This window comes from Ixodes scapularis, unplaced genomic scaffold (genome assembly GCF_016920785.2).
Source record: "Ixodes scapularis isolate PalLabHiFi unplaced genomic scaffold, ASM1692078v2 PGA_scaffold4__175_contigs__length_147842914, whole genome shotgun sequence".
NCBI lineage: Eukaryota > Metazoa > Arthropoda > Arachnida > Ixodida > Ixodidae > Ixodes > Ixodes scapularis.
The window spans coordinates 139,706,041-139,727,525 of NW_024609879.1; the positions used below are offsets into that span (position 1 = coordinate 139,706,041).

Consider the following 21,485-nt stretch of genomic DNA (forward strand, 5'->3'; position numbering starts at 1 on the left):
TCCAGACTCTTGGAACAGTCTTGGTGGGCACGTAGAAAACAAAATCTTTGTTTCACCACAACATGTCTTCTCCAATGTAGACACTGCAGAGATGTAAGCATTTGTAGTATTCGATGCCGTGCCTTGATTTCCATCTCTGTCCCATGTCCCTGTAGTAGTACCCGATGGCAATGTGTAGAAGATGCGCTGCCACACCGTGCCCGTGTGGATCAACATACCGTAAAATACCGGGCAAGCGCCCACCCAAACTTTGGAGATAATCACAAAAAAATAGGCATTAGTTTTACACATCAATTTACTGTGCACATTTTCTCAGATCTTACAAATCTGGTAATTGGCGTTTAATGTGGAATGGGCAGATGCGCGGTATTCTAAAGTAGCTTTTTTGTTTGGGGCTGAAATCACCGGCGTCCACGACTATCGGGCAATTTCCGAACCTGCACAGGTGCAGGTATATCTACTGGCACGAGCGCTTGTCTTTCTTCATGGTTTTGTTTGTGCAAGAACACATGCAGATGATCCGAGATCAAACCCCATGTTTCACCAGCAGCCTTGACAGCGCTGTACCCAAAGTATGAAGCAGAGTACACAGCCAATCACACAAACAGGCAAGCCCCAAAACAAGACATAGCAGATGCCTTGATTCTGTACTGCCAAGTGACCATTCGACACGACACCCAACCAATGCCGAGAAATGTTTATTAAGGTGCAGTGAAGCATGCCAAGGAGGTCTACGCATTGCAGGCTCAATGCATAGAGCCTACAAAACTGAACCACAGTTAGGACCTCCATCAATGCAGACCCAAAGAGCTGGACCATGTCTTCAGACCTCAAGAGGCACTCCCACCTGCACAAAGAAACAAAACCCTTCAGGACCCAGCTCCAGATATCCACTCTTCAGCACCACCAGCAACATGCAAATCAGAAGTACATATAGTGATTCGGTGTGTAGGGTTTATCCCCAGTGGAATGCGTAAGAGTGGTACATGATTCATCACAATGCCACTAAGCACGTGCAACTTAAAGCAAAAAAAAAAAAAAAAAAAAAAAAAAAAACTCACCAAAAACAGGCAGGGCTTTCTCAGCACTTGAACAGCCTCCCACATCTGTACAGCACACTGCAACATCAAGATGCAAACAAGAATAGCTCAGTTCAAAGAAAAGTGCCTGTGCACCATAGCTTTGTCTGTCTGCAACGTGCAAATCAGAAGTACATATAGTGATTCGGTGTGTAGGGTTTATCCCCAGTGGAATGCATAAGAGTGGTACATGATTCATCACAATGCAAGCACATCCAACATAAAGCAAAAAAAAGAAAACTCACCAAAAACAGGAAGGCACCCCTCTCAGCATTTGAACAGCCTCCCATATCTGTACAGCACACTGCAACATCAAGATGCAAACCAACATAGCTCAGTTAAGAGAAAAGCGCGCATGCACCCATAGGTTTGTCTGTCTTCTACCTGTGTAGCTACAAGACACTCAAAGGGGTACCAAACTGGATTTCGAGATACTGTCTGACAATGCTAACTCAACCTACATGCCCCAAGCATCCTAGAAAACCAAAGATTACCATCATGCACAACTCTTCCCTCTCAAAAATGCAACCCATAGCAGATTAATCTTAGATCAATTGCATAAAAAAGGGTCGTGTTCAAATGTTTTGTTTCATTCTGAAAAGGGAAAAAAGCCACACAATCATAAATTGTTACTGGCATATTTAGGGCAGTTGGGTCAAGATTAATACTATCTTAAAATCAACCTCAGTGCCCCCTCAAAACTGCCATGGGAACAAAATAGAAAGATGCACCTTACCCAAGCAGTCTTGTCACTAGATGCCACTGTATAAAACAATGGGCAACAGTTAAATAACTGCAACAATGCAGTTATTTAAAAAAGGCCTGTCATCGGCCCAAGGCACGACGCAGAGACAACGGGACATTGTTTTCTCCCCGGTTTATTTTGACCAGCGGACGCGCCATCACTTCTCGTCGGGCTTGTTGTACACGTAGGTGAGGCAGCACTTTCCGCAGTACTGCCGGTCGAAGTGGGCGGCCATGAACACACCGGCTCCGCAGTCGTCGCTGGGGCACTCCCGCCTTAGGCGAGTGATCTTGCCATTTTCGTCCACCTGAACAAAGGTGTAAACATCCACGTTTTAAAATGCCATAAAGGCCCTGAAAGTGTGCTCGTTTCATTTGGAGCAGGAAACCGCATTTATGAGTAAGCGGACGACTCCAAACAAAGGTACTGCTGTATAGACATTTTTCGTTTCGTTCCCAGACATGTGGGTTCCATATCTGGTATGCGGGATGAAAAAATAAAACATTTCAACTTGGAGTATGCGAGAGAATATAGATGAGAAAAGACAAAAATGTGACAATTGCACATTTATTGTGAACACCTTCCAGCGATGTAGAGATCAAAATTATGTTCCAACGCATACAAGTGATGACTTTCAAGATGGCTGTGTCCTTCTGAAAAAGGTGTATAGCTGAGCTAGAGTGAACCAAGCAGACCTAGTTTGATAGAAAATGCTAGCACATTTCATGAAGAAGAAATTGACTACCATCTTTTCATGACAAGTCCCAAACTAGAAGACCCAGAGAAGCCCACCTTCATCTGCCAACTCACAATGTGGCAACAATTGCACATCTTGTTACATCAAATCTGCTGCTGAATCTGGAGCAAGAAACACCACTACATAAGATGGATGTTGCTATCGAGACAAATTTTCTTCAGAAAAGCGAGCACTATTTGTCAACTTTCAAAACTTGATGCAATTACGCGGCTAAACTTGGACACACGACTGGGCCAAAAGCGTGGAGCTTCCGTTGCACTTGTCAGCGTAGTGGTGAACCAAGTAGTGCCTGCAAATGAATGATGGGACACGAGTGGCCCAGCTCAGAACTGCTGTTGTGGCACTTCTTGGAGTTCACAGATCGCCCTCCGGACTTTGCAGCGGAACCCGGCCCACCCAAACCTTGTTGCACGGCCACCCCCTCACCTTGTAGAACTTGAGCACGGCCAGCTTGACCTTCTTCTTCTTGTGCTTGTTCTTCTTGGGAGTGGTGTAGTTCTTCTTCTTGCGCTTCTTTGCGCCGCCACGCAAGCGCAGCACCAGGTGTAGGGTCGACTCCTTCTGGATGTTGTAGTCCGACAGGGTGCGCCCATCCTCCAGCTGCTTGCCCGCAAAGATCAGACGCTGCTGGTCAGGGGGGATGCCTGCAAAGACGCGCAACACGGGCATGGGAAAAGCGGCAAAGTCGCGTACAGTTTGTTTGAAGGGGCGGTGCAATGATTTTCAGACTATGAACTGCGGACATTAATCTGTAGCACCCAAAGAACGAAGTACAGAAAACCGTATTTTCTTGAGAGCGCTAGTTTTAATGTAAAAAAATGAAACAAATCGAAGGTCAAAGTGCTTTTCAACACTCCATGTCGCCTTTCGAGTGAGTACTCTGGGGGATCACGTGGTTTCCCCTTGGGTTTTTCCCTTCAGAAACCCCAGCCGCTTCTTCCACGATTATTGACTTCTAAAAAGATTAGCATTGTCGAAGGTTGCAGTGAGCGATCGACACAAAGGATTGTTCGCCACGGGGGTGACAGCGAGGAGCAGCGGAAGGGTGGACAGGTTTTGTTCACTTCGGCGTATCCCACAGGGTATGTCGCACATCAGTTTCGTTAACCACAAGCGGCAGCAGATCGGCAAATATATCGCTTTCTTTGCGATTATGCACAGGAATAGCAGTTTTTCGAAGCTGATGAAAAAATACAAACTGCTAATTCTTTCAACACTAAAATCGTTACACTAGCCCTTTAACTTCATGCGCGAGCGAAGCTACTAGTGTGCTGCCAAGAACAATGCTTGCACTGCACGAGCGCTCAAAGCTTAGCAGGATTGCGGGAACTTGCTCTTGAAGCTTATAGTGAGCCTGCAATCGAGGTGAAATCAAGGATGGCCTTAGTCACATAAGCTGCTTTGGCACTGCAGAGCCAATCGAGGACAAACAAACTGCTATATGACACACTATGTGTCGTAGCACATATATATATATAAAAAAAGGGAAAATGACAATTTGATAGCTTGTTTGTCAAAGGAAAGTCAAAACAAGAGCTACAATATTTATGGCAATACCTCGTAGTATTTTAGGTGGTCATCTCGAAAAGGTTTTGAGTCAACACCAAAAAAAAAAAGGATATAACAGCCTACTTTAAAGGCAGGAGTCACTAATTGTAGAACTTTACAGACTCGGGGAAGCCACAATAACCTCCCATTACATCCATGACACCAGTACTGGAGGTAAATCTCCCAGCATAAACTACAAGCCCCAACATCATTAACAAAGTCAAGCGGCCAACTCACCCTCCTTGTCTTGGATCTTAGCCTTGACATTTTCGATGGTATCACTGGGCTCGACCTGCAAAGCACCAAGTCGAACTTGAAGATTCTGCTCTGCAGGTAGCACTAGAGACGTCCTTTAGAAGGACAGCCATCAGAAGTACATTTAGTGATTCGGTGTATGCAGTCTATCACCAGTGAGATTCGTAAGAGTGGTACATGATTCATCCCAGCAAAAGACTACCTTCAGGGAGCACGACAGGCAAACACTCACCTCAAGAGTGATGGTCTTGCCCGTGAGAGTTTTCACAAAGATCTGCATGACCCACTGCAAGACAAGGTACACTGTGAGAACAGAAAGCTTCTCACAAACGGCGAGCAGACTGCTTCCTTCACAACTGGACGGCTGTCCAGTCAACCAAGCAGGATCAACAAGTAGGTTCATGGCAAAGATTCAAGCACATGAAAGAATTAAAAACGGGGCAGATACTGACAAATCTTTGATCTAGTTTTTTCAGCTGCTGAAAGATTAGCCTTCTGCAAGATAACGAGGACACAGTGGTCCAACTGCCACAGACCGGCCCACCCCATCCAGAAGGAATGCAGCCACACACCACATCCAATCGCAACTCTCTTTATTCCGCTCAGACGAGGAGGACGGCGTTGATGCAGCCGTCGTTCTCCGGATTGTTGGTCACCTGCGCATACTTTCCCCAGACCACCTTGCCGCCCTGCGTCACCAGTCCCAGCTCGCTCACGTTCACCTCGAGCACCGTGCCCCGAGTCACTACCCCCAGCTGCGAGTAGAGCGGCGAGCTCGGGTTCTTCTTCACCCCATTGATCGGCAGGTAGAAGGTGGCCTTCAGTTCGGGGTGGGTCACGTGCGCCTTCTTGAAGCGCAGCGCCATCGGGCGGATGAAGCGCTCGAACTTGGGTGGCTTCCGCGTGAAGCCTTCGCCGACAAACGTCACTTTCGTCACCATGCGCTTCCAGGCTTTCTTCTTCCGCTTGCCAGTCTTGAGGACCCGGAAGGCCTCCGCATCCCCGACGCCGCGGACCTTCGGCACCGGCACGTCCCACTTGCCCGCCTTCTCTTTCCGCTTCTGCTTGATCATGTTCGAGAGGACCTTGGCACGCGACTGGTTCTCCCTGTCCAGCAGGTAGACGGGCACGGCTCCCTGGGCGGCGGCTTCGGGCCCCCGCTGCTTCGTCTGCTTCTCCTCATGCATCTTGAGGGTCTTCTTCATCTGCACCTTCTCCGAGTAGCGCTTCTTGGTCAGCATCTTGGCCTTGAGGCCACGGACAGTCTTGGCTTTCTGCGCATCTTCGTGGACCTGGCGGCCCTTGCGCTTCCGCAGTCGCTCGTGGTGATCCAACCGGTAGCCATAGCGGCGCCGGTGGAGCTCGATGTGCTCGTTCTGCGGCATGCTGTCGGGTCGGTCGCCGCTAAGCAGACGACTCTGAGCACCTCGTGGAGAGGGCTGTCGGTGACACTACGGTGGCCGACTCTGCTATGCCCTCCTTTTCGTTGCAAAGTGCTGTCAAGTTTCGAGGCGATCGCCCTGCAAAGATGCAGTGAGGCACTTTTTCAAGAGCTTGCTCTCTCTACACGAACTACTGTTCCAAAGGCAAAACTAGATCCTAACACGAGTTTCAAAAACTGTCAGGTCTGGTTTAGTAAAGGGTGCCACAATTAAATACACCTGAAGAAAAAAAAAAGAAAAAAATCTTATAAACGGAAAATTAAGCCTTTACAATAGGCACGCCAATCCGTGCAGATACGACTGTGCCAACCTCCACCACGATCTCCTTGTGGGCCATATGCGCTGGCTAACTTTACAAGCACAAAAAAAATAAATAATAAACGCAAGCCAAGAAATAGTTCGAAACTTGACAGCACTACGCACCAGCTATTTTTACTGCTACAGTCTAGCCGACTTATAACAAAGTGTTGAGTAGGGACATCCAAACGAGATGGGGAACTCACCGTCGAATTCTTGTACAGAAAAGAACGCCGAAGTGTCGAAGGAAATAGTCTGCCCTTCAGCTCCGTTATAAGAGGGCTTGACCGTAGCTTGAAAGAGGCGGTCGCCAACCAAAAAAGGCCCGCTAAATGATTAACAAAGACCCAACTCGAAAGAAATCTCTGGCAGCAGATTCCGGTGATTGGTACCCGGCGATTCACCACGTTGTAGCGATGCCGTGAGGCATCTGCGCTTCGACACCGGTAACAATTATTTCCGACTTAAAATCACGTAGAGATTTAAGACATAACCTTCCGAGTAAGCCAATTAAATCGGAAGCTACCGAGATAAACATTTTGCGACAAGCAGGAGGCATGACGTTATGCTAGGACAAAACAGGATGCACGAGGCGGTTAGCCCTAGCGCCGATGTTCGATTTGATCGCAAATAATTTAATAAAAAAAACCCAGTGATTGTTACGTGAAACGAAGGTCATTCGATGTCGTAGTTACTATATGCTTTATAACCACCCGAAATTTAAGGAATGTCCAGCTAAAGCGCACGAAAATCGCAAATAAAGAGAGATACTCACAAATTTTGAACCGACGTCACACCGCCATTGAATAGAAAAGGACTGATTCGGTGGACGGGGATCACCCCTGTGAAAGCAGGGGAGGAAGTCGATCAAAAACGGACATGACGTAACTTAACGCCAAGTTCCTCATAATCATTTATAAATACAAATGCACTTCACTTAAGATATAAAACAAATATTATAAATTGTGTCCAGATCAAGCTAGTATCAAAGATCAAAATCCACAGTCTAGGACTAGAAACTTGTTGGGTTTGAGGGTATGTGCGGCGGTGGTGCTCAAAAATGGCCGGAAAAGTTGCCAAAGGAACGAATCGAATCGAAAATGATATCTTCAAATGCCGCGATGAGGCCAACTGGCGGAAAATACAGGATCTCGCCGAACAACTTCAGCAGCGCGGTGGGGGGCCAGCTTCAGGTTGGTTGCTTTCCTCTCCGATCACCTACAGACTCGAACCGTATTCGAGCTCGGTATTCAGTTTCGCTTTCGCACATAGTGTTTATTCAGTTGTCGGCGCTTGTTTATCTCGCTGTATGCATGGTATGTAGGGTCCATAGTTTCTCGGATGACGGAGGTGAAGAAAGACAAACCTCCTGTCTGTGCATTCCAAGGGACACCGCCGAACAGTGACATAACCACGTAACTCCTTTCAGTCGCTCTAAAACCACTTGCGCCATCTACTGCTCTCGTGCTCAGTTACAGGCTCCTCGCATTAACCCTTCACTCTTTCCACTTTAGCAAAGCTGGGGAGGAAGTGGGTGGAGTGAGTGAAACCACCAGCCATGGCAAGCAGAGAGCGTTGAGGGAGGAGTTTGGGTAGCTTATCTTAACCTGCAACATATGGCTGTACCTTTTTTCATTGCTGATATCCAACACTTGGCACAATAATAACTTGTTCCAAAATAAGATCAATTCGGTTAGCACGCAAAGGTTTCATTTTATTTATTAGCAGAGCCTAATCTCCGTTCCAGCCCAACTTATTAAAGACCAAAGGAGCTGCGACCCACACACGTGTGATCAATTGAAGCAATGGAGCGAATCATTTGACAGCTCTCCGCGAAAAATGTGCCGTCCGACGGTAGGTTGTTACGTGCCTCACTGCAACGCTATAATTGGCTTGCCGGGGACATGGTTTTTGCCCGTGGCCAAATTGTGTGAAACAGGGTATCCCTGTGCCAAGACAAGTCTTCACGCATGTCACAAGATTTTAGTGCAGAACGAAAAACCATGTAACAATCTGTTCAAAATACAAGCGTGCTATTATCATTCCAGATTATCATTGATTGTTTACCTTAAAGGGATGGTGAACCGAAATTTGGATTTCAGAAAACAATGCAGGAGCTGTAGACGGGACACCTACAACCCCTACAACACTACTCGTACGGCGATGTCTCGAATCGACGGCCGTATTTTTGGAAAAAGAGGTCGAGATTGAACAAGGCTGACGAGGCGCGTGACGTCAAAATATCTCGTTTCTCCTCTGTTTGCTTCACCCCCGCAAGGCGGTGAGGCGGAGAAGACGCGAGGCTGTTCCCTCTCCTTCTCGGAGAAACAAGACGTAAACGTATCTGTCAAATGTGCCCCCTTTTTTTTTTTTTAAATACGGTCATCCGTTTGAGATATCGCTGTATGAGTGATGTTTTGGTGTTTGTAGCATCCCGTTGCATGCTTTTGCCGCCTTGTTTTGTGGAATCCAGATTTCGGTTCTGCATCCCTTTAAAAGGGCCCTGCAACAATCTTTTGACTGGTTTTTAATTTGCACCGAACCTGAGCGCACCAAACGTAGTAACTTAATATAACTTTTTGTTTCTCGAATTTCGCTTTATTTTAGAAGTTATTCGCAACTCCAGCGCGCCGCTCGCCCTCCCGCGGACGAACGGAGAACCAGAGGACCGGGGACGGCAGCGGCGGCGGTGGCGCGGAAACGGTGGCGGGGACTGTCGGCCTTGATGCGCGAAGCCGTTTTAGCGAACAAAAGTGAGCGCGTTAAAGAAGGAATTCTTGTGCTCCGCCTTGCAACAGTCTTGCACGAAGGACCGGGATGTCTAATTTCATTAGGGACTTTTCGTGTATCGCATACGCTGCGGATTTTCGTTCTTGTGCATGGCCGCCAGCTCAACCTGTGCTCAACGTGACGGACGACGCTCCCGCTAATGATGAAGAACTCTATAGTACGGTCTACGAAAAGTCTATTCTTTGCCATAAGTAGGAGAAAACTCGTCGCGCAACGGTATGTCGAGCAACACAAATCGGGAATGGGTTCGTGTTTTAAGGCCGTTACAAGGAACATGACCATTTATTCTAAGCACTTTAAAAAGACAGAATCACCCGTACTTGCTTTCAGGTAATTACAAAGCAAATAAAGAAATGCTCGAAGCATTTTAAGTGCGTTTGTGTTAGCCAGCCGTTCGTGACGAGAGCTTAGAACGCGCAGTTTTGGCCAGAGGGATCGACCGCAATGTTGCAAATAACACGGTACAAAAAATGTAAGGTAAATTAAAATATTTATTTGTGATAGAGCAATAAATAAAACCCCTAAACACGCCGATTATGTTAATAGGCAGTTTTCGCATAGCGTACGACACCCCTAAACTTCAGTTGGACGCACAGCGCACTGACGTTCAACCGACGCTACCAACTTTCACGAGCGGCTTGATAGCCGAGTTGTGCAACTTATTAAAATAGCTTAAGTAAGTGTAAATGACCGCAAAGAAAAAAAGTAATCGTTTTTTTTTTTTTGCCCTACTGCAGAGCCTCGGTGTTTCTTTTTGTTGTTTTTTTTCGGTACTTTTTGATGCATACTTTAGCTGTTTAATATCTTATATTGCGCCGTCGTCAAGCCTCTCGTAAAAGTTGGGGCCGTCAGTTTGACGTCAGTAGGCTTCACGGCGACCTGAAGTTTTGAGGTGTCGAATATGTGACAAGGAGTGTAAAAACTACAACATCTTTTTTTTTTTTTTAAGAGTGATGAGCACGGTATACCGTGCGATGTACCATTTTGTTACCGCAGGCTATAGCCTGCGGTAACAAACTTTCTATCAATAACCATAGAGCAGTTTGATTACGTGTTGCAATACACTAAAACCGAGACGGTGAGCAGCGATTTGAGAGGCTGTGACGCGAAGACACCAATACAGTGAACGCCGTTCGCGGCTCTCCTTTTAGAGCACTAATGGCCAGGCAAAGCGCAAACATATCTTCATCACCCTCAAAAATATTCTGCCACAGACAGTAACGTGGCCGGTGCCTAAAACACGCTCGCTCACCACAAAGCTTCGCAATTTGACGTTTCTGCAACTTTTAAATAATAATATGCTAGTTTTCCCAACGTGCATCAGCATCTCCGTCACCTGTAATATGATCCCTCCCTAACCGCTTCGCATTTGTGGACAAATAAAGCATTTTAAGCGCGCTGAACAGCGTCAGCGCGAGCAGGCGCTCGGGATATCCTGGAGAATCTATCCCCGTCTCTTCCGCCATCTTGGAACTACCGCCCCGCCACCTATAGGGCGTTGGAGTTGCGAATAGGCAAATTAAAATTACAAAAACAAGCAAAAAATAACCTCCTTCATGACGCCCCTGGTCCTGGCTTGGGTGGCCGTGAACTAGAGGAGGGGTAGCGAGCTCAGCGAGCGCTCGTGGCTGCCGCACTCAGTGTCGACGGCTCGAGAGGGCTCCACTAAAGCATGTGCTGGATAGGCTAGATCAGGGGTGGCCAAACTGCGGCTCTTTGCTGGTCCAACTGCGGCTCGCGGATTCCTCGTAGGGGTCCCCCCCCCCTTCGCTCCTTTCCGCGTTGCCCTAGGAAAAAAAGAAAGGATTTCAGAATAAAGCACAGCTTGCGGTTTGACAGACTTGTACCCCCATACGTACAGTCGTACCGCCTTGTGCCCCCATACGTACAGTCAGGCACTATACAAAATTTAAGTTTGCCCCACCCCATCCCCCCCGCCACCCGCGGCTCTTAGAAGTTTCGTGGGTTTGTTTGCGGCTCTTCGGCCGAGTCAGCCTGGCCACCCCTGGGCTAGATGAAGCAGGCGGCCAGGGCGGCTCGCATTACATTAACTGCGCGACTAAACATTAATTCGGCATGACACTGCATTGGCCACAAACGACAGCAAACGCGGGGTAAAGATCAGGTCAGAATTGGAGCCACTTCGCGCTGCCATACCACGAAACGGCCAAACCAAACCTGTCGCCAAAGGCCTTCCTAAAGCTCCGAACCAGTCGGATCCTGCAGCCCGTACGACTGCAGCGCTGCCGCGTACATCAGGGACCTTTCTACACTCACTGCTCGTCGGCGCCCAATCCCACTACCCCTTTCTAGTATGCGCCGCCTTTTCCACCGCTTGGTGGTGGGTATGTCGACAAGTCATTTGTTGTTTCCATACTTTATAAACCGCATTTGTTTCTTTTCTGATCTAAAATACTGAACAAAAACTACTTTCATAAATAATTGAAACGGTTTGTGCCACTTATATTTTGTATTTCAACTAAAAAAAAGCTCTTAGCGGCTCTGACCACTTGTAAGGCAGGAGCTGGCCAGGGCCGATGTCACAATGTCATCACATGCCGCGTGCGTTTGGTACCACGAAGCGCCCCCGTAGGTGGAAGAAGCTTCCGCATCGTCCGGTTAAAATGTGACGCACTGATATTTAGTTGCTCTCTCTATGTTCGTTGGGTTGCCCGAACCACAAGAGATGTAGAAACTGCAAAAAAAATAGATGCTTAAATAGGATTGCAGGGCCCCTTTAAGTTTGAGCATGCTGTGTAGTATTTCACTCTCTGTCGGTATTCCTGTAAAGCTGAGCTGTATGCGGGTCGACACTGTTCGAAGCATTCAAATTTGCTGGTATGTGATGAATTCCAGATTTGCTGAACGTTTTCAGACCTTTTCAATTTCCTGCCGGCATTGAGAGTGCAAAGTTAACATGACCGGTTGTCAAGTGTTGCAACTCTGGGGTTTTACAGCGGAGCTGTTAAGCGCTAGTTTCCCCAGTATCGTGTCCGCCAGCAAACAAATGATGACACAAAACTCTGGACAGCTACCGCCATCTATAAGCGACGGCGGCAACCAGACAACTGGCTTACCGGTTGTCTGGTTGCCGCCATCGCTCATAGACGGCGGCAACCTTTCCAGCCTTTCCACCTTGGCTTGCCGACTTGCGGCCGGCCATTACTTCATTCTCACCATAGTACACCAGAGTGGAAAGGCTGAAAGTTTTTTTTTCTTCCCAGCTCTGGGGATACTTGCTTAAGAATGAGCGCTTTCTATTTTGATGCATGAAACAGAGGTTATGGCAAGCTTCTTCATCGGCGAGAGCAAGCTCGAACAGTTCCTCGAAGAGCATCCCCCCACAGAAGTCAACATCCCGAAGGCCAAGACGGGACTGACAGAAGCCAAGCGTTACCTTCAGCACTGCTTCACGGAGCATGGAGCAAAGGCATGCAGGCTATGCCCTTCATTCACTATATATCCAGATTACTTTGTGGTGCAAGTACTTAAAGTTCACTTTGTATTCAAATTAGTATTTAAGATATGTTTTTAATACCTGTAGTGTTTGCTCTCAATGCACTTCAAGAGCTTGTGGAGCGCATTTTTCTGCTACTTTCAAGTTATTGATCTACAAGTATATAGTTGACTTTCGGGAGAGTACATTACTCATATTGGGTCTGTGCTATAAGCTGAAATTGGTAGTGCAAGGTGCAACTCACACTCGGCAGTGTGGTATTGATTTCAAGATGCCTACTAACATGGAATTTGTATTCAATTTAAGCTAGCCTTTAAGCAAGGACTTTTCAGTGGCAAGGGAGGTACGTAAGCAATATTTCTTAGAATATTGCCTAACTGCAGGCTTTCCTCTGCGCACAATTGTTCAGAAAACGCAAACTCAAGCGTTTCGTCTGCTGGCAGCTCGACCAATAAACTAAGGTACCCGGAAAAACCAAAAAATGAGGAAACATAACTATGACGGGCACAGTTGGCAGCCTGTCTCTCGTTCCATAGAACGACCCACGAGACGGCTCATGGGCTGGCTAGCCTTACAGCTTGGAGGGGGTTACGGCCAAAACACCTCCTCCTTTGCAGGCTGGCATTACGACGGACGGGCATTTTCTGCTAGCCAAGCTGCTGTACGCCCAGGGGTTCTACGAGGAGGCCCTGACGCATCTGGACAGCGGTGGCATCGACCGCCTGGACGAGAAGTCCCTGTCAAACCGCATTCTTAAGATTCTCGCCGAGTCCTTCGCCATCAAGGGTAAACGGCACCCGTCTGATGTGTCCGACCACTCTGGATAGAATGTGTGTTTACTCTCGCCGGCTAACCAATCGCGCAGGAAAAAGTGTGGGATGCCGGCGCATTGGCTGTGCGCAATTGGTTAAGCCCCTGGTAACAAACATGCAAAGACGTAGAGTGCCCTGATTATACAGTTTTGGCGCTGTTTGATTGACTCCGTCTAATCCCAGCGTTTGCTGCAATCGGGCTTGATGTGAAACAAAGTATAGCAGGCACATCTTGCTTGGGCAGACTCAAAGTCAAATGTGCAAACCTGCCTTTGTGCTCTATACGTCTAGAGCAGATAATGACTCGAGAAACGGAGCATCATACTCTCGTCCTCGATTCTCGGTACGTTGTGGCTGTGCATGATGATGCAACTGATGCGAAAGTGCGAGCGAGCTGGACGAGAGATAACTATCGTTATGGCCACGTTGTTTGCGTGGGCTTATAGCAAAGTGAAGGTATGTCGGTGATTGACGAACAGTGTGCCGGGGGAAGGCGACCCACGAAGCTCTCAAACGCATGTGGTCTTGCAGGGCTGTGCTTGGAGAAGGTGCCCCTGAAGTCTACGAGCAGGACTCGGGCAGCCAACCGGGATGACCAGATCGCCGGATATTTTGTGCAGGCCAGTGACCTGGCACTCAAGTACCTTCAGGTGGGTGCAAGCTCGGAAAACGAAGAACGGCGACTCGACGGTTCGTGACTGCGGCATCATCGTAGTGTGGCGTTCCCTTTCTGTCGCCTTCTGACAGTACTTTGAGAGTACCGTATTTTCTGAACTATAGTTAACACCCGGTGTATTGTCTGTAGCCGGTGCATAGTTTTGCTCGTAAAAAAAATCTCATATGCAGCATACCTTAAAAAATGCCCACTTTATTTGCCCACACAAAAAAAAAAGAAAAAAGAAGCTTGTATTGTGCAGAAATTGTCTACATAATCCTGTCGTTTACAAAATCCGTTGGGTCTCGTCCCAATGAACGATCTGGATCTTGAACAAATAAATTATTGTGTAGTCTGCATGTGCAGATAGTGCTCACCACATTAAATTTCAGTTACTAAACACATACCTTAAAATACCGAGCAAGCTCCCACTCAAAATTTGAAGATAATTGCGTAAAATTAGGGGTGGGCGCATGTGAGGTGATCAATTTTACATATATATCTACTTTGCATATTTTTTCAGACGTTTCCAATTTCGTGGGTGGGTGTTTTGTGCGGAATGGACGGATGCACAGTATTCTACGGTAATCCACCGAGTATAGTCTGGACAATATGGCCGAATATAGGTACCATAAATGTTTTATGTGCAACAACCGCTTTAACTATAGGGGATTCTGACATACAGCCATTGTTTTCGTCTGAATTTCGTGCAATAAATCGGTGCCTTTTGTATACATCAAGTTTGCATTTACTGCTGCCTACTGGAAGTTTGCATTTACTGCTGCCTACTGAGTAACCCAACATGTAAAAATAACCACAAAAAAAAAAAAAAAGTTTTGCGAAGGAGTAAGTGTTGGAGAGCAAACCTAAAAATGCGTTGCTCAAAGCAGCAACATACATGCAGTTAACAAAAAAATAAAAAAATGTGATGTTTTTTTTTGTTTTGCTAATTTATTTTGCAAATAGAAGCATTATGAGTCTATTCTATTTTGTAGACTTTGTCGTCCAAATCCATTTACGACATTAGTTTTGTGGCACATTTTTGATTCGATGGCTCCCGAAACGTTGCCTCGTTCTCCCAGGAGGTCGAAAAAGCCCAGGGGACAATTGGCGGGGTCCTCCCAATGGCGACCACCGCGGGGGCGCAGGCTGCCGTGGCCTCCTCCTCCTCTCCCCTGCCCCCCAACACCGAGTACCGCATTGGCGCCGTGCTTGAGACGGTGCTTCAGAGGGCGCCCCTCCTCATGATCAAGAGCGGGTGAGCTCCGGCCCGCACTTTTCCGAGATGTCATATTCATGTTCTTTGGAGGCTCTTTCCGAGACATGCACTGACCACCGTTATGTGCTACAGAGGGTGCATCAAATTGTCCTGTTGCAAAGTGTTTACATTTTTTTTTTGTATTTAGAAAGTCTACCAGTTTGATTCTTCATTTCGGTACGGTAGTTACAGGGTTTATTCTTGTTACGTTGCGTGCATTCAGTTCACAGCTCAACGTCACGACGTCAAATAAAACATACAAAATCGCAATACATAAGAAAAGAAAAAGCATACGTCATGATCAAATTACAGAGTTCTGAAATTGCTATAGTATATGATGCATGTCAGGAGCAAGAAAAGGCACGCAAATCACATAAGGACTCTACGAATCTGTAATGAACAGCTGTTGTCGGGTAGATTATCTCTTGTGGAAAGAATGACCACGTGAAAAAGTTGTGGTAACACCAACATTCCGCACCGGTGATCGGTACTAAAGGCTTGCTTTGCTACAGGCGACTAGCAGCAAGGCGCAGTGGGTGTGGCCTTGTGGTGTGGCAACTGTTACGAGATGCACATTGCAGAACATTGTCCAACATAGACTTAAAGGTGCCAAGTTTGCTTGGCCGTGTCTCTAGTCGCCTCTGACCCAGGCTTCCTCGCAGGAAGCTGCGGCAAGCCATCGACCAGTACCGCAACGTCCTGCGTGCCGAAGAGACGAGCTCCACCCAGTCCCTGCGTCAGGTCAGAGCGTACCCTCTGTCACCACCGGTTGTGCGATAGGCGCCGACACGTTGCAGAAATAAAATGAACGAAAATTAAAGGAAGAAATAGGCAAAGATTACATGCATAGAATTATAAGGGGTCTTTGGTAAATGTGTTCTTTAGTTTTCTCACGCATGAATAAGAGTCGTGGTGTTTCCACACCTGTCATATCAATTTGAACACGTTTTTATGGAAATCTACTTTCCCGCAAATGTTTTGCACGGTTTTAGCTTCTCTCCCTCGGCAATTTACAGAGGGGGTAACTGTTTTGCACGGGCACGTGAAAGCTGCCTCAGTGGCCGCGGGGAGGCAAAGAGTTCCTACAGATTCCCGCAATCTCGCGAAGAAGGCGACGTGCAACCGATATTTTGGTTGCACGTCGGAAAAACTCCAATTGGTCGTAATTAATCCTCAGTCCTTTGCTGGGGTGCACCGAATGCCCTCCGTCGGTATGGCACCTAGTCCCCCCCGAATTTGCCTTCTTTTTTGTCGAACGTGCGACCGATCCACGTGGAGTTCGAACGAGGTCCCCGTTGCAGACGATGTCGCGGCAATTGGCCGAGGTGCTCCTGCGAGGTCTCTCGGAGAGCGTCTACAACGACTACGAGCCGCGCATTGAGACCAAGAAACAAGGGAAGCACTGGAGGCCTAACAAGTACACCGGGCAGTCGTAAGCACGGCTCAGAAATATATTTTTCTCTCCATCTGTTTTGTCGTTACTGTATGCATATTTATAGAACTCGGATTAGAGACATATTGCAAAAGCTCTGAACGGAAACCTGGACGACGCATATTTTTTTGCAGCCTGTTCATGCCCAAGACCGAGTACGAAGAAGTCCTGCTGCTGCTCTTCATCAGCGAGTCCATGGTGAGGCCTTCGTATAATTGATTACTCCCCAGCGCCATTAGCCATTGTAGTCGGACGGCTTTTGCGTTTTGCGTCTTCCACAGAGAACAGAGGACTCCAGTGGGAGCTTGCATGTTCTTAATATTGGAAGTAAACAATTTGTGGCAGTACTTAATTTGGTTCCACCTGACAGAATCGTTACGCATACAATGTTTCCGGGTTGGTAAATCTTGGTGCAATCGTGTACATGCCGAGACTCGTCCTGAAACTTCTGACAAGAATGCTGTTGGTTGACGAGAACGTTATTGGCTGACAAGAACGCCACTGGGATGATGGTGAGGTGCCACCCACGAGGGCGCTCTGCTGGGGTGGCAACGCTACATTATTTCTCGGTCCCGTCGCTTTTCCGTCTCGCTCTCGCATCATTTTCCTGTCTCGTGAAATTTTCACCGAGTTGTCCTCGCCATAAATGTGTGCGACGAGAACCTTTTCCACGGTCACCTCGTGTGTTTGCAGGCCGTGCGGAATGCGGTGCTTGACCGCTCTCCGGAGTTCCTGGACGCGCGTATCCACTCGTACAACAACGTGACGGCCGTCTACGACCTCCTGGCCATCATCCTGTCTCGGCTCGGCCAGTTCCAGATCCTGTGCGAGGTACTCCGTGCCGTTGACTCGCGTGTCGCAAACTTGTCTGTTGTAAGATCTATTTCTCGGGAAAATTGTCTTTGCTACGTCAATATGTTTGCTACATCGTTACCTCAAATGAATTCACCGGCGTTATGTGTATCTCTTGACTTCGCTTCGCTTTTTCTGTATCTCGGCTATATCAATCTTAGTTATGACGAGGTTCTGCTGTACCTCGAGTTGTTAAAAACAAGAAAGGTTGAGAATAGTTTTTGTCTACATTTTTGGGGCATTATGTGTTAACTATTAAAAGAGACCTGTCTAAATGCATGCTCTACTGGAAGTTTTTTTTTTTTTTTTTTTTTTTTATAATATTGATTTTAGAGTAGCATTAGTGATTCTGCCATACGTCTCATTTGAGAGTGTGTTTGGAAAAGTAGTACGGCTGAAGAAAAAGACACCTCAGTTTTCATGTGTTATCTTTTAATTATTCCATTCGGTATCCTCGAAGGGTTTGCATAGCCGGTTTAATCTTCCAAAAATGCTATGTTCGCACATGTCTATTACAAGTTAAGTTGTATATTTGATTCTACACATATTTTCACCAAATATGGCGACTCGTAACCGCAAGCTGAAAGTATCACTGGCATTGATTCGCAGCGTAGCTTATTCTTTGTCTTTGTCACCTTTTTGGATCTTGTGCCACACCAGTCGTTTGAGCGAGCCATGAAGTTTGCGTTCGAGGAGTACCACGTGTGGATGCAGTTCTCATTGGCACTCTTGTCTTCCGGCAAGGTGAGTTCATTGTCTCTCATAGACGTTAAGATTTGGACGAGCTGACAGCTTAATCACCACTGGATCAGGAGTGGTCTCGTGTGGGAGCAGTTTTGTACGCCAGCCTTCCAAGGAACTGTGAAACGAAAACTGGAAGTTGGCAATAGGCCCCTTTTCCTACACGACACTATCTTGTCAGAAAGACTGTGCAGGGTTTCAGGGTCCCAAAGCCTTGCAGCCTACTAGTACCCTTGTTTGTTGTGTTAAGAGAAGAGACTGTCTGGTTGGGAGAGAAATGTCTAGCTGAGGACGAGAAAAGAGTGCGAGGGATTTCTCCTAAGAGAAACACGAACTTCTATTTTTAATATACATTAATGATCTCTACCTCAACATATCCTCTTCAATACGTCTCTTCGCCGACGACTGTGTAATTTATAGACCTATTAATTCATACCACGATAATCAAATTTTGCAGAATGACCTCGCACTTATAACTCAGTGGTGCCACAAATGGCAAATGACTTTAAACTTTAATAAATGTAAATCTCTATCATTCACCCGCAGTTCACATGTTTCATCCTTTTCTTGTCACCTTTCCACTATCCCAGTAGCTATCTGTTCCTCATATAAATACCTAGGCGTTCACCTGACCTCTGATCTGTCATGGACTACTCACATAAATGCTGTCACTGCCGATGCTAACCGTGCTCTCGGATTTCTTCGCCGTAACCTCAGACTAGCTACACCTTCAGTAAAACTACTAGCTTATACGACCTTGGTCAGATCTAAACTTGAATTTGCTTCATCCATATGGTCACCATGGCAATCATATCTAACTAACAACCTTGAATCCGTTCAAAACAGAGGTCTTCGCTTTATTTACTCTGACTACTCCCCATACACTAGCATATCAGGATTACGCAAATCAGCTAACCTTGACTTACTTTCTTTACGTCGAAGGGTGTCACGTCTCACTCTTCTTCACAAAATCTTTTACCACAACAACCATCTAAAAGATTCTCTACTATCACCTCCCTACCGTATTTTTCCTCGTTTTGACCACTCATGTAAACTGCGCTCAATTACTTCGTCATCTGTCTCCTATAAAATGTCGACTTTACCATCTGCTATTGACGATTGGAACTCATTACCTGACCTCATTGTAAACATGACTGATACTAACAAGTTTGCTGCAGCCGTTAACCTCTTTCTTTCTGAAATACAAGTATAGATTACAGCGTGTTTTTTATTAACTATTTTTGTTGATGTTTTTAGTGTGTTCACTCCCTTGTATAATGCCCCCTGGGGCCCTCAAGGAAAATAAATGATGATAAATGATGATACTGTGTGCGCCACTTAGCCAGAGCAGAAAAGGTTGTTTTGTGGTCCTTTGAAGGTGGTGGAATACATCACCCCGCATTGAACCTGCACCTTCTCCTGTAGCTTGTTTTAGCAGATTGAATCGACTGGCTTGCTTTAGTCAAGAATGTGCGGTTGTGGTCACTGTGCTTTTGTCCTTGCAGTTCTCCAGGGCCTGCCTGATGCTGAAGGAGTGTGCACGTCTTCAGCCACACAACAGCTTCCCCTGCCTGCTGGCTGCCAAGGTGGGGGATCATTCCTCGCCCCTTTGCTCACTTCCACGGAACGCCCCGGATCTCTGGGCAGTGCGCATTCGGAAAAACGGGTTGGACGAACGTTCAAGGGACCTTGCTGCTGTCTACCGTAAAATCCAGAATAGATGCTCGCCTATAGTGAATAGATAAAGTGTGAAAAATATTGGGTGGGTGATCTTTGTGGGGATGCAACAGCAAAATTTTATAAAAAATGGGTGATAAAGACATAAGGGGTGGGGGGGAGGGGGGGCTCTCGCCATGAACTCGATGACACAGGAGCCGATACTGCAAATCAAAGGCATGGCAAGCTCGGGTTTTGTGGTGCGATAAGCACGCGGGAACTCACTACGAACTCCTGCGTTGCGGGAACTGACACTGCAGCCTGCAGACGCAGCAGATTCACGTTTCACACTGCGATAAATACGCAGAAACCTGCCACAAACTTGCCTATCGTGGGTTTGTACCGGTAACAGATGGCATGCTTGACGCAATACGTTGGCCATTGCGTGATGTCTAAAGACAATCGAGGTGCGGACAATGTTTTGGAATTTATGACCTACGAATATTTAGGGAGAAGAATTTCCCAGTTCCTTGCCGTGCTCCGCAAAAGCACCGCAGTGACGGCCAAGAGACGCTGCACACTGCTGTACACAGTTACACTGCCCGTGTTTAAATTTAGTGAACTTACGGTATCATCCCGAAAAATGCCCCACCCCCGATTTTTAGCACGATTTGCTATTCTTTCGAAAACGCAGAAAAATAGCCCACTTCTAGTATAATTGCAGGGCCCTGGCCAATGGTGACCTCCGCATAAATGGTGTTACTTAACCGCGACGGGAGATGAGCGAACATTGCTGACTAGAAAGGACAGTCGTCTCTGGTTCATCGCCCCTCCCTGCAATTGCAAGTTTCGCAGGTCACAAAATCTAAAACTCGCATTTGTTTCGACATTTTTTTTTGATCGCACACCGAAAGTTCGTTTACCCCTTATTTGCACTTGATTTGCTTTTGAATTTAGGTGGGCTATGTCTCGGGATATCACGGCAGTCCTGCGGAAGTTTGCGGAGAAATTTTCCCGCCAAATTTAGCAGGCCACGGCATACACGAAATGAACTCGGGATCCGCTGCAAAACCTCGCCAGCAATGGCCATCGCCGTACAATGGGATGGACGATCTTTCGGGGTAGGGAGTTTGTACGGGCTTTTACGGCAGGCATGCACGCTGTGCAGTTTGAGCGGGCGTCGTCCTCTGTGTGCAGGTGTGCCTGGAGCACTTGGGTAGCGTGGAGGAAGGGGTGGAGTTTGCGGAAGAGGCCCTGAGCAGGGAAAAGCAGCACTCCCAGAGCCTGCTGGCACAGTGCCACCTGGTGCTGGGCGTGGGACACGCCCTGATGGCCGACCAGCGCCGGCCGCAGAGCAGGCGGGCAGAGCACAAGGCCACCGCCTTCCAGTGCTTCCTCAGGTGGGCCCACACACAGGGAGGAGGCTTGGAGTGTACAGCGGCATTGCAAAGACACCGGTGTTGTTTTCACTTTCTGTCTTGATGGTGTCGCGTCGAAACACGTGTCTTGGTTGTTCTAGAGGCACTGAATGAGCTATGCTTTAGAGTGCCAACGCCTGGACCATAGATGGATGGATGGTAATTGACCCCGTAAGTGATGACGTCACAACATGGCGTCTGGGTCCAAACAAACCGTTGCTAGGGGCGTTGCTATGGACTAATGCATGGAGACTCCACATGAGGCTAGACTTTTGCTTACAAGTAAGTAAA

At 47.2% G+C, this 21,485-nt stretch overlaps 2 protein-coding genes across 2 annotated transcripts in view; one reads left to right on the forward strand and one right to left on the reverse strand.

The window, feature by feature from the left end:
• Positions 1-1,941: 1,941 nt before the first annotated feature.
• LOC120849754 (ribosome biogenesis protein NSA2 homolog) lies at positions 1,942-6,991 on the reverse strand. The gene is given in 6 exon segments (XM_042293459.1): positions 1,942-2,131; positions 3,008-3,225; positions 4,367-4,421; positions 4,617-4,748; positions 4,987-5,904; positions 6,899-6,991. Coding segments are annotated over 5 exon segments (1,338 nt in total). The 5' UTR covers positions 5,770-5,904; positions 6,899-6,991; the 3' UTR covers positions 1,942-1,981.
• A 144-nt stretch (positions 6,992-7,135) lies between these two features.
• LOC120849753 (tetratricopeptide repeat protein 7B) overlaps positions 7,136-21,485 on the forward strand; it is a 32,070-nt gene continuing 17,720 nt past the window's right edge. The window contains exons 1-12 of the mRNA XM_040221972.3: positions 7,136-7,316; positions 12,192-12,343; positions 12,988-13,156; positions 13,714-13,832; positions 14,920-15,095; positions 15,758-15,836; positions 16,397-16,527; positions 16,662-16,725; positions 17,221-17,358; positions 18,040-18,123; positions 19,626-19,706; positions 20,974-21,176. Of these exons, the coding sequence (XP_040077906.2) occupies positions 7,184-7,316; positions 12,192-12,343; positions 12,988-13,156; positions 13,714-13,832; positions 14,920-15,095; positions 15,758-15,836; positions 16,397-16,527; positions 16,662-16,725; positions 17,221-17,358; positions 18,040-18,123; positions 19,626-19,706; positions 20,974-21,176 (1,529 nt within the window). The 5' untranslated portion in view covers positions 7,136-7,183. The remainder of the gene's footprint in view (positions 7,317-12,191; positions 12,344-12,987; positions 13,157-13,713; positions 13,833-14,919; positions 15,096-15,757; positions 15,837-16,396; positions 16,528-16,661; positions 16,726-17,220; positions 17,359-18,039; positions 18,124-19,625; positions 19,707-20,973; positions 21,177-21,485) is intronic.